This window comes from Quercus robur, chromosome 10, assembly GCF_932294415.1.
Source record: "Quercus robur chromosome 10, dhQueRobu3.1, whole genome shotgun sequence".
Taxonomy (NCBI): domain Eukaryota; kingdom Viridiplantae; phylum Streptophyta; class Magnoliopsida; order Fagales; family Fagaceae; genus Quercus; species Quercus robur.
In genome coordinates, this window is record NC_065543.1 from 18,772,864 (window position 1) to 18,791,459 (window position 18,596).

Consider the following 18,596-nt stretch of genomic DNA (forward strand, 5'->3'; position numbering starts at 1 on the left):
ACAAAATTCATTTTCATTTGGTACGTAAGGAAAATGCAAGGAATGGAGTGGACAGGAAGAAAAATGAAGGATAAATTGTGTGCTCTTTTTTATATATATTATTTTATTTTAAATGTTTGGTAGGATAGAAATGGGGGAGGTGAAGGATGATGATAATCCAACTGCATCTACCCCTATTAATATTTCCTTAAGGAGAAGAGGAAATGGGAGGGAGGATGAGAAATGAGGTGTCTATACTTACTAATTTACTACAGCTCATCCTCTTGATATTTGATATTATCATTTTCATCAAAAATAGTTTATGGTGGAAAAGAAAAAAAATGCAAGTACTCTTTTCATATTTTCATCCTTCTTCTCCTCTTTTCCTCCATTTTTTCCTCATCTCTCTTACTAAACACAAATCATGGAAAATCATTGGTTACTCTGTCCTCTATCTTTCATCCTCCCAACCTAGCATTAGCTTTACATCAACAACACCTCTAGTGTCATTCACTAAAACTATATTGTTGGGTTAAAATAGATTGACCCCGGTTAATTAATTCAATTACCCAAGTTGATTAATTAGGTCAATTTATATGAAAATCGTGGAGGCACCAACAAATCACCAAATACACTAAATGCATTGGAAATTAAATTGACACGGTGATTTGTTGACAAATGGAGAAAACCTCTCGCAATGGAAAAACCCCATCGGGTAAATTTAAGGTCACCACTCCCAAAGAATTCACTAATCAATAATTAAACGGTTACAAGTATGAGGAATTTTACCATTACCCTAGCCTATTCCAAAATACCAACCTACAGTTGAACATTTTCTCCAATACCTAATTGGACTTGATATTGTAGTAGCCTTCTTTCCTTTGTTGCACAAATCTCCAATCTGTGACTAACTCCAGTAATTTAAATGATTGTTGTTGATTACAAAGTTCTTCACTTCATCAACAATGAAAATCAGGAAGCACTTGGTTACAAAACCCTATGGCATACAAACGCAGTTGCTTCATACAGAGTATATGAGTTCTAGGTCATTGTTTCCGTACATAATGACTTCTAAAATAAGCCTTATATATGATTAGGGTTGTGAAAAAAGAAACCCTAATCAAATGAAGACTTCATGAGCCGAATTTTAGATTTGAAAATTCTGAAATCGTAGATCTCGATAGATCGAGCTTGTGTCGAGCCTCTCCATTAATCCTTGATAGTAGCATCTTTCGAGTTTGTGTCAAGACTTAATGAAATAGCTTTTCTTCACTTGTTTCTTGGATCAACCTTCATGTATTTAATGAAACCACTTGATATGTTTGAACAACATACTTCTTGATACATTAAACTTAACTTAGATCTACCAAATTACAAGTTAAGGTGCATTTTGTCAATTGATTAGCCAATTACATAGAAAATATGATCCTAACATATATCATCAGCTAAAAGCATACACCAAGGAACTTCCACTTGAATCCAATTAGTGAGCTCATTCATCACTGTGAAACACCAATTTTTGTTTTGTCATTTTATAGAAAAAATTGAAAACCAAAGATAAAATGATAAAACATAATGATAGAAACTAAAAGTCAAGAAATGATTGCCACACAAATTTGTATATTATTTCTCATTTCTGGTTCTTGAAATAGAAATTTTGCAGGAAAGGACTCAGAGCAGTATTACAAGGTGAATTCCTTTTAAACAATTAGCAATATTTTTAAATGTTAACTGTGTATAACCTTTTATCGTTTATACCCAATACATATCAAATAGTACAACGCACACTTTGCTTAGGCATACTTCCGTGTGTATAATATACAAAGAGGACACATTCAACAACTATTCAGTCTTTTCTCCTTTAAATCATAGCTTAGGTGCTCTTTGATGATACCAAAGATGGATTGACATGGATGAGAAGTTGGCATCGTCATCAAATGCTAGTACTTTCAGATTTTGGAAGCTGATCGCAGTTTTTTTCAGGAGCCCATCCAATCCGCTGCATTTCATTGTCGTAGATCACCACCTTATCTTGCATTGATATGTCTACAAAAACCAAAAACAAAGGGGACCAAAGGGGGGTTTCAGTTTTGGATGTTTGATATTTATTATGTTCATGGTTGTTCTCAATATGTACCAATAATTACCTCCAATGATGTTCAAATTCCCCCCTGCTGTTCCATTTAGAATTCCCAAGCAAACATTTTCCTTGTCCTGGAATAGTGTGTTTGTTAGTGTTTTGAATGTATGTTATTTAGTTGCAAACAGAGACAGAAGTAAAAAGAACAAGGGGAGAGAATTAGGGTGGAACTTAACTGAGATAATTAAATAAGCTTCAGGGGGCAGTTCAAACGGAGTATCTTTCTGATCATTGGCGAAGCTCAATGCTATGGGCTTGAAGTATTCCCTAACATCGTCTAGGCTTTTGAAAGGTCTTTCACCTTTCCAACAAAGTGGGAGAGTCTCATCATCCAATGCTTCTTTTAAGGACTTTCCAGTTAATTCTTCCTTCACCTACAAATACATTTCATAATTTTTTTTTTTTTAATCTGTAACGTATATCTATAAATCAAGTAGTTCTGAAAGTTTTGTAGTAAGAAAAACACCAATGTTGGAAAATTATTTCCTAGGCTTTGGTGAATGGAAAATAGAAATGAAGAATGAATTTGAGATCAACATAAACTATGATGGAAGAGGAAATGAAGCATCTATTATCGTTTAGCAATTTAGGAGTTTTGCTAGTAATTCGAAAATTTTTAAAACAATTCAGAAGTAATTAGAGAAAACTGGTGCCAGAGCCTTATCCATATTATGAGTACAATTTCTGGTGCATTTTTAACACTATAGTTTGGAAAACAATATTCAGAATGCTTTTCACTCACCAAAGTAATTAAAGCTTCATAAGCCGGAGGATATAGGTAGGTGTAGGAGCTCCCACTATCAAACACTATGAGTGAGTTTTCAATTCCAGTAGGCTGCCCTCCAAATTTGAGTTCCACCCACCCAGGTGAGTAATATTCACTGAAACACATCACAAATAGAGTGTTTGCTATAATAAGAGAAAAATAAGAACTATAACGAGGACTGTTTAAATTGAATAGAAGTGATCCAAAGGGGCTAATTACGGAAGATCACTTGACATTGATATCCACTGCACAAGTGAAGAATCATAATGGTCGTCCCCAAAAAAGAGATATCCTCCGCCTCGGACACTTATACAATGACCAATGATATTTCTCACCAAACCATCCATACTAAGCTGCGATACAATGCTCAACTTTCCCTTGCCAAGGCCAAGTACACCGTCAGTGGGATTTGGAAAGGGACCAGGAGTTTGATTATATCCACAGCTACAGACAAGAAAAAATTCATAAGTAACAGTTTGCATAAGCAACTCATGACTAACTATTTATGCTTATATGCATCACAAATCAAACACCTGAGTAGCGGGATAAGAGCACTTTTCATTCATCCATAGCAACACTTAGTTATAATCAACAATCACCATGCATATATGCAATACAAAATTACATGTCAGTATCAAATAATGATTGCGACCTATCATGGATAGGTCCACTTAAAAATGTAGTGGGTATGGTTAGTTTAGTTAGATGACACAATAATGCAGTTTTATGTATGTAATGCTTGGTTACCATGTTAAAACATGGCCAGCATACTTCGAAATGCATTCTTTTCAGCTTAAAAAGTTTTCATGTGCTTTTCTCCTGACATAGTTACATTTAAGTTCCAGCTTCATTTCAATTTCGCCATTTCTGGTTCTTAAATGACAAATATGAACAGCCTGATCCATTGATGGACCACATTACCAGGAAAAGAAAATACAAAATTTGCAATTAACTGTTGAACTTCATCTCTCTCCCTCTCTCATGTTTGTGTGTGGGCATATATATATATATATATATATATATATATAAGATGAGAATTCCCAGCAACTATATGGTAAAAAATAGGCAGGTATCGGCTAGATTTTTAGATGTTGAAAAGAGCCTTTCTTTTCCCTCTTTGTTTTGGTGTGGAGTTTAGGAGAACCATCATTGTGTTACAAAGGTCAAAAGAGAAGTTTTCAGCAAATATTGCTTCCATATGGAGTAAAAGTCTCAAAGAAAATATGTGATTCAAATTATTCTAGTCACCATTTGGGAGTAATTTGTTCTTAAGCTGCTTTCACACAACTTGCAGCTTCGTATAAGAACTTTTATAAAAAGACAATATGAAAAGCTTACTACAAAAATTCTATTTAAAAGCTTCTTTCTCTTAGATTGCTCTAAAAACAAATTTATCAAAATTAAGAATCGAGAGCATGTAAAAGTAATTGAGATCAAGGAAGCAAACAAAGTGACCAACCCAAGGGCTAGGGAATGTTCCAATTGTTTTCCATCTCTAAAGTTGAAGGAAAAAGCATCCTTGACAAGGACACCCCTGGTTGAACTGCCATCTTGAAACCAAAGCTCATAGTCACATTGCTCTGTTGTTTCACATTTGTATTCAGGATGGTGTAAGGATTTACAAAGAGGATCCCTACAAAGGACTGGGTTGTTGCTAGGCTTGTAATGTGGATGAGGTGCCTGCAAAGAAAACATAGTAACATATTGCCATTCGGGTAGTGTTTGTTACACAAATATTTTTATACACCCATTTTTTGAATTGAAATCTTGAATTAAAGACAGGATTTCAAACTTTAGCTCACCATTTCAATTTTTTTTTTTTTTTTTTAAATGTGTATAATAGTGCGTGTAACATGATTTGTAACCGTTTTTACTTTTTATCCTTGTCATTAATACTAGTTATTGTCACCAACATATATGAGTTTTAGAAACCAAAAAGCATTAAGGATAACATGACTTTCTAATAACAATGAGGATAGCATAAACATAGAGAAGGCAATGATAGTGACAAAATTTGACAGGAAATTAGGAAAAGACACGAGATTTAGAATAACATGAAATGAGGGATATTTGGGTTGGTGGAAGCAATGAATCAAGATAATTATTTGGGGAGATTACATTTTTCAACTCTAAACTGTATCCATGCTACACTTTGCTCCCTAAACTATCAAAATACACTACCAACCCCTAAAGTAAAAACTTCATAACACATAACCCCTTGCAATTTGTTTTGTTGCTAAGTCTAACAGAATTTAGCATTATAAGACAAATGTACCCATCTACCTCTGTTTTGGAGAGATTGGTAAATTGGTTTTTTAATACTTAATTTTGTCATACTTAACACCAAAATAGACTTCAAGGGGCATTAAAATGGAGTTAATTATAACTTTGGGTTGGGGGGGGGGGGGGGGGGGGGGGGGTTGCTCTATCATGCATTTCAATGGTCCAAGGGATTAAGTGTAAATAGAATATAGTTTAAGGTGAAAAATTTTAATTTTCCCTAACTATTTTAATTATCATAGATTGAGAGTGTTAAATATATGAAGTTGCAATCCTAGAAAATCCCAAGTCTATTGTCTAGGTTCAAACTATCTAATCCTACTTAGAGTATAAGCTAAGCAATCTAAAGTCTTGAAGTATAAGCAGAATAACCATAATTCTACTTGTAGTTCAAGTATTGTTACTCTAGGATTTTAGGATATCATGGATATCCATCAATGAGTTCATTATAACACGGAACTATAAAGATGTGTCATCAAGGACTTTCTCCTATGGATGTAGACATCTAAGATTGAATCATGTTAATTAGTTATTCTCTCTCTTTCTCTTTCTCTTTCTCTCTCTATGCCTTCTTTAAATTCTTCTTCATTTTTCCTCAGACACTTTACAATTGTATCAAAGCTATGTCACTGTCACAACTTTTCTAAATGGTATTAGAGTTATGTTTTCAGGGTCATGTTTCATCTTTTTCTAACAGGGAGCTACAATGCATGTTTCCATGATATGAGTCATGTGATTATATTCTCTCTCTTTTTCCTTTTTCTTTTCATTATATAACCATTGGCATTACTGCATAGAGAATAAACTTAATTATGCATGCTTATAAGAAAAAGCAATGTACAAATTAGAAGAAAACAAGATAGAGATCTTGTCATAGCAATTTACCTTGGTGAAACGCTGACAGGGACCTTTAAAGTCACACTGGAGCCATGTGAGGTCACTACCGGTGTCAGGATCAAGAAAGTATGGCTTTGAAGGCTGGCCTATGTTGAGGGTAACGTTAAAGAACCTACAAAAATCCAAGTGTTAAATACAAATAAATAATACAAAATAAATAGAATAAAAAATGAAATTTGTTTCTATTCAAATAAATAAATATATAATATATAAAAAATAGAAACAATAAAAAATAGAAATTAAAAGGGTAAAAAAAAAAAATTAGGATTAGGATGACCTAAAAGAGTTCTGCATCATGAACTATGTACCACGCACAAAACTTAAATGAGTTCGACAAAAGTCACATAGGAGGAAATGAAGAAATAGACCTCATGTGGGAGTGCATGAGATCCTACCATGTGACACTTTAATTTTGCATTTAGCCATTTTTTACCTCTTTTCTTTAAATTTTTTTTGCTGTTATCCAAAAATTGACATTAACTTATTTTTACTGTTATCTCATTAATCTCTCATTAAAAGCTTATACCATACATTATCTCTTCTTCATGTCTTTTAACATATCCACTGCTTTAGTATTAAAAACAAAAGCAAAAAAATACTAATACTACTTAAGAACTAATAGTAATAACTAACTAGATAAGGCCTTTGGAGAGATAGAGAGACACGAAAATGTTGTGGATTGTTAAATGAAACGCATTGTTTCACTATCACCAAAATAAAAGACTTGAGATTGACAAAGTATTTGTAAGAGAGAGAATGAGGAATCTAAGAGGCCCCCACCTCCATCATACACGTCTCCCACCACCATCAAGCTGCCTAAAACCCTAAGGGTAGATTTAAAAAAAAAAATTAGGAGCTTAAAAATGATTTAGGTTTGGGGAATTTGGTTGGATAGTTTTTATTTTGGGTATATAAGTAGAAAGAATATTTTGTACGCAATGTAAAACCATATTCTACCATGGTTTCAAATAATCTCTAAGACAAATGTATACACACTTGCCCACACTATGCCTTAATGCCGCACTATTGGTGAATGGAAGATGGTGAGAGAGTTGGGTATACTTTCATTTAATGGTATGCAATTTGTTAACACAATACAAATTAGTTGATTATCATGGTCCTGTTACTCTTATGCATTTATTTTTGGTTTCATGATTTAAAAAATAAAAAAAAATAAAAAAAAAACTACTGTTATCTTGAGAATGTTACAAATATGCAATGAATCTACTAAACTAATTTTTAATATCTCAATAAATATATATATATATATATATGTTTCTTTAATTTAATTTAGTTTACTTTTTCTTTATAATATATGTACAACATTTTTCAAAACCGTCTTACAATAAATATCACAAAATTATATGTGCATCACATTAACAACTTACTAGTATATATATATATATATATATATATATATTAAAAAAAAGGGAGCATATGGTAGAGTATGAGTTTTTGCTCTGTGGCACATTCCTTGCAAACTCTCAAGTGCCACATCAGAGATAATAACAAATTAAATATTGACTTTTTGTTTCATTTGATTTAATTTTTCAAGACTTTTCTAATTAAAAATAAATAAAGATTCTTTGTTTCTTTTGATTTAATGATTCAAGATTTTTCCTCCCTCATACTTATACACAAAACATTTTGCATTTCAATCAACTATTTTCACCTTTTGCATTTCTATTCCTTTATATACACCTGTCCATAACCCTTCATGTCATTCCATGTCAAATATACTTAGACAAAAAATGATATCATTTACCTTCAATCTTTCAACGACTCCTACCTAGCTCCAATATTGTTATTCCATTTAATACTAACTTGTATGAGTTGGCTACAACCAGGGAAGGGGGCTTGCATTTTACATTGAATGACAATAGCAATTACAATTTTGATATTGAGGTCGAATGTTGTGGACTTGTAGGTTTTTTAAAGGCTGTAATTGACTATGGTTGTTTGGGATCTTGATGTGGGAAAGCCATAAGTGTAATTTTTTTTTTTTTTTTTTTTTTTTTTTTTTTAAGAATTAAGGAGAAAGAGAAAGACATATTCAATATCAACTTTTATTTTACAATATTCTTCTAAAGTTTTTTATTTTTTTTTATTGCTCATTACTTAAATCCAAAAATTATAATGGATATGTGCATGCAATTTATAATTGTTGCTTCTTATGATAAATTCTTTACTAACAAAGTTATATAGCAATTATGCGATAGTATATTTAAAACATTCTTCAAAATCATCCTATATAAAACATTACAACACTATTTGTGCATTGCATTGGCTTACTAGTCTATATCTATATATGTCTAAAAGCTGAAACTTAATATTTATTGTTACTACACTCCAATTGAGCCGCATCAATGGCCATATTATTTTTTTTCCTTTTTTATTTATTTTCCCCTTTTTTCATTCTTCTGGGAAAAAAGAAAATTCTTTATTTTATAATTCAAATTCCTATTGTTACTCTATTTCAGATTCCCACCATTTGCCACCCTCTTGAATTAATTGTTTCTTCTCAAATTCGCAAGTCATGGATACTTAATATAAGAATTTTCTTTTGTGCTTTTCCTCCTTATTTTTAGCTTCATAATATAAAATGGGTAGCATGCATTATAGAAGGTGAATACTTAATACCTTTTTCTTGCAATAAAAGATATTAATTTTTATGATGTGGGACTTCGCCAAGGTAAGCCCTTTAGTCCCACCCGTAGAGTAAACCCTAAATGCACGAGCCACCCACAAAGGCCTATGTGTGGGTTGAGTCAAGAGAAATTCCTAGGTAGGGGTTGAATCTCGAATGTTTGGGTTTACAACACATCTTGGCATGTCCTTAATTACTAATATAGTAATATATAATCTATGACAATTTTTTTCACAATTATTGATATGATCTATTATAATTTGTGTAAAGATGGATCCAAATGAACGTTATATTACTCAACAGAATAAATATCTCATTAATTATATAAAAATGTCAAATCCATGACATTATTCTTTTTTTTCTTTTTTCTTTTTTATATATACCATTATTCTTAACTCTAATTACCTTTTTTTTTTTTTAGTGACACATAAAAAGTGAACTATTAATATTACTTCAAGTCACGATTTTAGTTTATTTTTTTGCATATGCGTAGATGTGTGGATTAAAGTGTCTATAACAGCATTTTCCCTGAAGTGAAAGCGGGTAAGAATAATTTTAACACGTGCTATAAAAGACATACCCATCAGGATACACGTTGCCATGAAGAGGAAGCACAACGGAGTTTCCAACTCGGTTGAGCATCAACGAAGATGTCGTTGCTTGTGCTGATACTTGTAGCATAGACTTCCTTCCATTCTGTTTCCCAGAATATGAAGCTGATGACGATGAGGAAACACGTAAAACCAGCATCAACACCACCACACGTAGTAGCCCCAACATTCCCACCTTCATTTTTCTCTCTAGTCTTTCTTTATCTATTTACCTCAATTTGCAAATGAGTGAAGGCTGAACTATGTGTTTGATGAAATGACTGAGAAAAAGATAGGAATGGAGGGTCTTTTCAATCACTCTTGAATTTCTTGACGTTTTGTGGGTTTTTTTTTTTTTTTTTGGGCACAAAACTATGTCCTGGGTATTGAGGAGGGTCTTTTTTCATTTTTCTAGATGGGAATTTGGATAGGTGGGTGGCGTGACAAATAGGTCATGTAGTACATTAATAGTAGTACTTGTAAGCCAAGGACGAATGGGTATTGCTTGTTCCTTTAATTCTCTAGATCTCTAATTAACATTCTTTCCTTTTCTTTTAGGTTTATTATGGAACCTGCATTGGACTTTATGCCAGCAGTTCTTTATTCCTTCCCTCCTTTCAGATTGGAATACTGTATTGGTGGACTTCTAAAGAGATTAACTTGGCCCAAAAAAAAAGAGTCTAATGTTGACATGTTTGTAATGACGGTCTCAATTGCTTTGTACATAAGGAAAAATAGTAATATTATAGTTATAATCTATTTTACAACATTTTTACAAACTGTTAATGTGATAAATTCTTATTTTTTCTTATCTAAACCATCATTAGCATCATTTTTTTACTTACCAATAACTATTTAATACCCACTACATAAACAATTTATTAAATAATTTGTAATTATAGTAATACAACTGAGCCAAAACATATAAATAATAGATGACTTCATTCTTTTGGGTCTGCAACCCTTATCACTAAAAAGGAAAACTGTTGTTGTACACACAGAAATGCACACAACCGTACATACAAGAAGGGAACTGATGTTTTCAAACCAATATTTTAATAATAATTGTGAAATTATGAAATTGTGTTTTCAAAATACTACTCCACTAAAAATGTAGAAACAAAGCAATAGGTTCCTAACTTTCCACTAGTCACTGAATTCATGAAATTGACAATTACTGTAATTTTAAATTAATAATACAAAATTCATTTTCATTTGGGGAAAATTACTAAGTACTTCCGGAGTACCATAAATGTGTAATCCCCTTTTTCACATGAATGGTGAGTCCCACCATGAATTTAATTAGTGAGACCCATCATTTATGTGAGAGGAGGGAGTACGCATTTATGGTATTCCGAAAGTACACGATAATTTCCTTTCATTTGGTAGGTAAGGAAAATGGGAAAAATGGAGAGGAAAGGAAGAAAAATGAAGGATGAACTGCATCTTTCTTTTTTCTTTTTTTCTTTTTTATAAAATGTTTGGAAGGATAGGAATGGGGGAGGGGAAGGATGATGATAATCCAAGTGCATCCACCTCTTTTAATATTTCCTCAAGGGAAAGGAGGAGGAATGGGAGGGAGGATGAGACATTTCACTTTGTACTAATTTACTACTCATCCTCTTGATATTTAATATTATCATTTTCTTCATAAATTGTTTTATAATGGAAAAAAAAATGCAAATACTTGTTTCTTCTTTTCATCCTTCTCATTCTCCCTCTTTCCTCCCTTTTTTTCCATCACTCTTGCTAATCGCAAAATCATGGAAAATCATTAGTTTCTCTATCCTTTATCTTTCATCCACCCAACCTAGCATTACTTGGCATTAACTCCACCTCTAGTTTCATTCACTAAAACTATATCACCTGCAAATAGCATACACCAAGGAACTTCTTCTTGAACCAATTTAGTGAACTCATCCATCTCCATCTATCACCAATTGAGGATAGAGGCTAAAAGTTAAGAAATGATTGCAACACCAATTTGTACAATTTCACATTTCTCGTTCCTGAAACTATAAATTTTGCAGGAAAGGACTCAGATCAGTATTACAAGGTCAAATCCATTTAAGCCATCAACAATATTTGTAAATGTCAACTATGTACAACCTTTTACCGCTTCTACCCGGTACATATCAAATGGGAGTGCAGAGGAAATTTTGCTTAGGCATATTTACATGTGTAATATACAAAGAGGATAAAACAACTATTCTCCTTTATACCATAGCTAAGGAGCTCGATCTTTGACGATAACGACTGATTGACATGGATGAGAAGTTGATATTATCACCAAATGCTAGAAGTTTTAGACTTTGGAAGCCGATCGCAATTTGCAGACTCCCATCCAATCAACTGCTTTTCATTGTTGTAGATCACCATCTTATCTTGCATTGATATGTCTGCAAAAAAATAAAGAAAAATAAAACAAAATAAAGGGGTTTGGTTCAGTTTTGGATGTTCGAAATTATGTTGAATGTTATGATCCATAAATTTTTATACCAACAATTACCTCCAATGATGTTCAAAGGCCCTGTTCCTTTTCCATCTATAATTCCCAAGCAAACATTTCCCATGCGCTGGAATAGTATGTTTGTTAATGTTTAAAAAAAAAAAAAAAAGAGTACATTATTTACTTGCAACTAAGACAGAAATGAAAAGAACAAGTGAGAAGAATTAGGGTGGGACTTACCGAAATAATTAAATAAGCTTCAGGGGGCAGTTCAAACTGAGTTTTAGCTTTCCCACCATTGGCGAAGCTCAATGCTATGGGCTTGAAGTATTTCCTAACATCGTTTAGGCTTTTGAAGGGTCTTCGACCTTTCCAACAGAGTGGGAGAGTGTTGTCATCCAATGCTTCTCTTAAGGACCTTCCAGTTAACTCTTTCTTCACCTACAAATACATATGACAATTATTTTTTGGAATCTGTTACATAAATCAAGTTGTTTTGAAAGTTTTGTAGTAAGAAAAACATCAACATTAGCAAAAATTTGCAAGGATATGGTGAATGGAAAATAGAAATAAGGAATGAATTTGGGAAAGGGAGAAACTATAACGGAAGATGAAAGGAAGCATCTATTGACTATTGTCATTTAGTAATTCGACAATTCTTAAAATAATTAAGAAATAATTTGAGAAAACTGGGTTATAAATGCCAGAGCCTTATCCTTATTGTTAGTACAAATGCTGGTGCCTTTGTAACACTATAGTTTGGAAAACATTATCAAAATGCTTTTCACTCACCAAAGAAACTAAAGCTTGATAAGCCGGAGAATTTAGGTAGGTGTAGGAGCTCCCACTGTCAAACACTGTGAGTAAGTTTTTAATTCCAGTAGTCTTCCCTCCAAATATGAGTTCCGCAAACCCAGGTGAGTAATGTTCACTGACACATTCACAAATAGTGTTTACTATAGTGAGAGGAAAAAATAAGAACTATAAAGAAGACTGTTGAAATTGAATAGAAGGGATCCAGAAGGTCTAATTACGGATGATCGCGTGACATTGATGTCCACCGCACACTTGAAGAATCATAAAGGCCATCCCCAAAGAAGAGATATCCTCCACCTCGGACACTTATACAGTGACCAACGACATTTTGCACCAAACCCTGCTTACTAAGCTGTGATACAATGCTGGACTTTCCCTTGCCAAGGCCAAGTACTCCATCAAAGGGATGAGGATAGGGACCAGGAATTTGATCATATCCACAGCTGTAGACAAGAAAAAATTCCAAGCACATAAGTAATAGTGTACATAAGCAACTCATAACTAAACATTTATGCTTATATACATCACATATCATACACCTAAGTAGCGGGAAAAGAGAACGTTTCATTCAGCCATAGTAACACTTGGTTATTATATAAAAATCACCATGCAAATATGCAATATGTCAGCACCAAATATGGATTGTGACCTATCATAGATAGGTCCACTTAAAAATGTAGTGGGAATGGTCAGTTTACTTAGATGAGACAAGTAATGCAGTATTATATAATGCTTGGTTACCATGTTAAAACATGACCAGCATACTTCAAAATGCATTCTGTTCATCTTAATAAGTATTCTTGTGCTTTCCCCCTGACATGAAATACATTTAACTTCTAGCTTTGTTACAGCTTCCATTTCTGGTTCTTTAAATGACAAATATGTACGGCCTGATCCATTGATGGATTGCATTACCATGGAAAGAAATATAAACTTTGCAATTAACTACTGAATTTTACATTTCTCTCTCTCTCTCTCTCTCACATATATATATATATATATAAGATAATAATTCCAAGCACCTATATAGTCAAAAATTGGCAGGTACCTGCCTGATTTTTAGGAGTTAAAAGGAGCTGATCATAGTATTACAATGGTCAAAACTGAAGTTCACAGCTAATATTGCTACCATATGGAAGTAAAAGTCTCAAAGACAATTTGTGATTCAAATTACTCTAGTCACCATTTGGAAATCATTTGTTTACAAGCTGCTTTCACACGACAACTTGCAGCGTAGTATTAATATGAAAAGCTTACTACAGCAATTCTATTTAAAAGCATCTCTCTTGGATTGCTTTCAAAACAATTTCAAGAAATTGAAAATTGAAAATTAAGAGTATGTAAAAGTGATTGAGATCAAGGAAGCAATCAAAGTCACTAACCCAAGGGCTAGAGGAGGTTTCAATTGTTCTCCATTTGTAAAGTTGAAGGAAAAAGCATCCTTGACAAGGACACCCATGGATGAACCGCCATCTGCATACTGAATTTCATAGTCACATTGCCCTGGTGTTTCACATCTGTGTTCGGGTGGGTGCAAGGATTTACAAAGAGGGTCATTACAGGGTACCAGGCTGTTGCTGGGCTTGTAAAGTGGATGAGGTGTCTGCAATGAAAACAAGTTAACACATTGTCATTAATACTAGTTACTTTTACCGACTTTAATTGTTTTAGAAACGATACAGTTTACAGGATAAATTGACTTTCTGAAAGAAAAAAAAAAAAAAAAAATTAGCATAAAAATAGAGAAGACAATGATAGTGGAAAAATTTGACAGGAAATTAGAAAAAAAAAATCCCAAAATTTATAATAACATAAAATTGTAGGAGGGATATCTGGGTTGGTGGAAGCAATGCATCAAGATAATTATTTGAAGTTTCCTAGATTGGGAGTGTTAAATATTTGAAAGCATAATCCTAGTCAAAGCTCAAGTCTGTTGTCTAAACTATCTAATCCTACTTGGAGTATAAATAAAGCAATCTAAGTCCCGAATGATAAGCAAAGTAACCATAATCCTACTTGTAGTTCAAGTATTGTTACTCTAGATATTAGTATACTTTAGAAACCCATGAATGGGTTCATTGTAACAAGGAGCTTAATAATAAATATGTAGTTATCAAGAACTTTTCTCTATGGATGTCGGCCTCTAAAGCCGAACCATGTTTATTCTTTGTTTTCTCTTTCTTTTTCTTTCATTCTTTCTCTCTATGCCTTTTTAGTTTCTTCTCCATATTTTCTCAAACACTTTATAGTGGTTTCAAAGCTATGTCATGTTTTTTCTAACATTGTATCAGAGTTATGTTTTATCTTTTTTTTTTTTTTATAATTTGGCATCAGAGTCATGTTTCATCTTTTATAACAGGGAGCTACAATGCAAGTTATTCCATGAATATTTGACTATATTCTCGCTTTTTCGTTTTTCTTTTTATAATATAACCAAAAGCATTACTACATAGAGAATAAACTTCATTATGCATGCTTATGAAAAAGAAGAAGAGGAAGGGGGAAAAAGCAATGTACAAATTAGAAGAAAATAAGATACAGATTTTGTCATAGCAATGTACCTCGGTGCATTGGACACAGGGAGCATCACACTGGAGCCATGTGAGGTCACTACCGGTGTCAGGATCAAGAAAGTATGGCTTTGAAGGCTGGCCTATGTTAAGGGTAACGTTATAGAACCTGCAGAATCCAATTGTTAAATTCAACAAATATACGTCTTATGGGGTTAGACATATCATATTGAAATTGAGATGCTAACACAAATTAGTATCCTTTGCAATTTTATCCTTCTAGAAACTAAACAATGAAAATATCAAATTGGTAAGCACCAAAAAGAAAAAGAAGCTAGCCATGGACATTTTAAGGTTTTTCTTTTGTTCCTTTCCTCCTCATTTTTAGTTTTATAATATAAAATGAAAAGCCTGCATGCATTGTAGAAGGTGAATACTGTGTACCCTTTTTTTAGCAATAAAAGATACATTTTACTTTTATAATCTAGGCCATTTAACATATTTAAAATTTTTCACAATAATTGATATAATCTATTGTAATTAGTGCAAAAGTGGATTTAGACGAAAGTTATATTACTTTCACAACGGATCTTATCACAAATTGTGAAAAACGATGTATAGATAACTTTACTTTCACTAGAAAGTCTAAAGACATGACCTTTGTGCTACAAGAAGTTGTCTATTATTGTGAAAGTGATTCTCCATAATTGACCATATTGTGATAAATGTCATGATCTTAAAAGAACTCTTACACCTACTCTTATTACTTCCTTCTTCTTCTTCTTTTTTGTGACACATAAAAACTGTAAGTGGGTAAGAATAATATAATACAATACATACCCAATAGGATACACGTTCCCATGAAGAGGAAACACAATGGAGGACCCAACTCGGTTGAGCCTCAGTGATGATGTCGTTGCTTGTACTGGTACTGGTTCTGGTAGTATAGAGCTCCTTCTATTCTTTTGCCCAAAATATGAAGTTGATGATGATGATGATGATGATGATGAGGACACACGTAAAACCAGCACCAACACCACCACACGTAGTAGCCCCAACATTCCCACCTTCATTTTTCTCTCCTATATATCTTTTTCTCTTTCCCTCAATTTGCAAAGGAGTGAATGAACAAGTGAATTCTGAACTGTGTTTGATGAAATGACTGAGAGAGAAGGAGATCAAGTTTTGTATACTTTCTTGACGTTTTGTGGTTTTTGTTTTGCATGAAACAAAGTCGTGGGTTTTGAGATGGGAATCTGGTGAAATGGGGTGGTGTGACAAATAGGTCATATAGTAAACATTAATAATTTAATAGTATTACTTGTGAGCCAAGGAGGAATGGGTATTGCTTGTTCCTTTAATTCTCTCTAATTACCATTCTTTACTTTTCTGACAGGTTTATTGTGGAACCTGGTGTTTGGACTTAAACTTAGATTTCTTCTAATGCCAGCGGTTCTTTTATTCCTTCCCTCCTTTGAGATTGGAATTTGGAACATTGTATTGGGAAATCTAATAATTAATAAATAGATTTGTCCATTGTAAAAATATATAAATAAATAAAAATAAAAATAAAAATAAAAGCACTTCCAGTTGAAAAAATGGGGCATATGGGGGAGCTTCCTGGAAACTTCTTTGTGCATAAAACATTTTCTCTTTTCACAATTTTCCGCATTACTTTTAGTGTATCGATCATATCCCATCAAGGAAGCTTCCATGATTCCCCATAATAAGATTAATTTCTCAACCCTTAATCATTTACAAATATAAATTTAATCACTTACAAAGTATTAGAAACTCTTACCATGTATCTGTATAACGATGAAATAAACTATTAAAAACCAATTTTTCTTCAATAAAGAAATTGAGAGAAACTTTTTTTTTAATGAGTATATGCAATATCAATCTCATGTAAATGTAAGGTGTACGTCTATATGACTAATATGTTTATATATATGATAGTAACAGTGTTACAAACACAATTTTTTTTTTTTTTTTTATAACAAATTTCACAAATTTCTGAGTTGGTCAAGTATTAATGATGGACATAATTGATGTCATGGACTTACTAGGGCCAATTTTATAGTATAGGTAAACGAAGCAGTCACCTAAGGCTCCCAAATTTTAACCAATAGAATTATTTATTTCATTGTAATAGTATTAATTAAGTCCAAATATTTCTCCAAAAAAAATTAAGCCCAAATATTAGTCAATAAATAAAATAATAATTTTTTATCCAATGAAAAATAGGGAAAAAAGAAGAAGAGAGAAATACTACGTCCATAATATTTTTACAACAAATCCTAAATAGCAAGTTGTTACTATCTATTATTGATAGGTAAAAAAGTAATTTCAGTGGTGGTTTTAAATTAGAACGAGTAACAACTTAACACCTAGAATTTGTTATCAAAAAAGAAAAAAAGAAAAAAACAATGCTACTACATACACAAAATTTCACAACATTTTTTCATAACAACGGAGTTGGCAAGCGTTTACTAGGTCTCATCTAGGTCTACCACTAACATCGCTTTTTAACTTACCACTATCAATTTGTCACATCAACTGGTGTAAAAAGTTTTGTTAAATGTGTCTATAGACTTTCTAAAAAATATATTCTACATGATTCTACATGTTTAGTAGAACAAGAATATAAAATTTTAATTAGCAATTTTTCATCTATAAAAAAATAGAGTTTAAGTAATATTTAAATATTTTTTATAAAAAAATTATATTTAAATATATAAAAGGCTTTAATTAGTTTTCACCTTAAGTCTCCAAATGCAACAAGCCGCTCCTAGGACCTACACAAATTTTCTTTGTTACTAACAATCAGCCAACTTAAAATTTGTAAAATTGTTGTGAAAAAATTGTGTTTGTAGTATTAGTGTATTACCAATATAAAAGGAGTATTGCATACATCCATTCCAATTAGATACTTCCTATTTTTGACTTGGGCTCGTAACAACCTATGTAATTAATAAGTCCCACTCACTTATCTCCTTCATTCACTTAAAAAATGCTATGGTGGTTTTTGTGGTGGTGTTGGTATAGATAAAAAGTTTTACGTACATCCGTTGCAATAAGATACTTTCTATTTTCAACTTGGGCTTGGAACAATTTTGGTAATTATTAAGTCCCATTCACTTATCTCCTTTGTTCACTTAAAAAATGCTATGTGGTTTTTTGTGGTGGCCGGTGACGGTGGGAAGGGCCTGCAAAAGTGTTAATACTGCTTGATTATTATTTTTGTTTGGGTAAAATATTATTTTGGGTCCTTAATTTTATCAAAAAAAAATTTTCATCCCTCAACTTTAAAACGTTTCTTTTGAATTCTTAAACTTTGTAAAGGGTTTTTTTTAATAGTTTATATAAAAAATAAGGATGAAGAAATAACATTTTTCAATAGTTTAGAAACAAAAAACAAACTTCTGAAAAACAAATTTTTAGTAAAATTTTTTAATGACATGTCATTTATGTTGCTCCAGAAGACTATATTTGTTAGCTGCGTGGGATTGGGAAATATCA

At 32.4% G+C, this 18,596-nt stretch overlaps 2 protein-coding genes across 4 annotated transcripts in view; both read right to left on the reverse strand.

Moving 5' to 3' along the window:
* LOC126703713 (aspartic proteinase Asp1-like) overlaps positions 1–9,719 on the reverse strand; it is a 29,546-nt gene extending 19,827 nt beyond the window's left edge. Inside the window, exon 1 of the mRNA XM_050402773.1 lies at positions 9,533–9,719. The gene's annotated coding sequence lies outside the window, so the exon portion shown is untranslated. The remainder of the gene's footprint in view (positions 1–9,532) is intronic.
* LOC126703712 (aspartic proteinase Asp1-like) lies at positions 1,583–16,373 on the reverse strand. 3 transcript variants are annotated; one of them, XM_050402770.1, is made up of 8 exons: positions 15,915–16,373; positions 15,126–15,243; positions 13,947–14,167; positions 12,783–13,007; positions 12,541–12,679; positions 11,989–12,189; positions 11,809–11,875; positions 1,583–2,025 (listed from the first exon to the last, which is right to left on the reverse strand). In XM_050402770.1, the coding sequence occupies exons 1-8, from the start codon at positions 16,145–16,147 to the stop codon at positions 1,913–1,915; spliced, it is 1,317 nt and encodes a 438-aa protein (XP_050258727.1). In that variant the 5' UTR covers positions 16,148–16,373; the 3' UTR covers positions 1,583–1,912. The 3 variants fall into 3 exon arrangements, with proteins under 3 accessions (XP_050258727.1, XP_050258729.1, XP_050258726.1); XM_050402772.1 differs by lacking the exons at positions 11,809–11,875; positions 11,989–12,189; positions 12,541–12,679; ... (2 more) ...; positions 15,126–15,243; positions 15,915–16,373 and adding exons at positions 2,127–2,193; positions 2,296–2,493; positions 2,862–3,000; ... (2 more) ...; positions 6,051–6,174; positions 9,290–9,534; XM_050402769.1 differs by lacking the exon at positions 1,583–2,025 and adding an exon at positions 11,347–11,698 and having other exon boundaries at positions 15,915–16,359.
* Between the last annotated feature and the right edge of the window lie 2,223 nt (positions 16,374–18,596).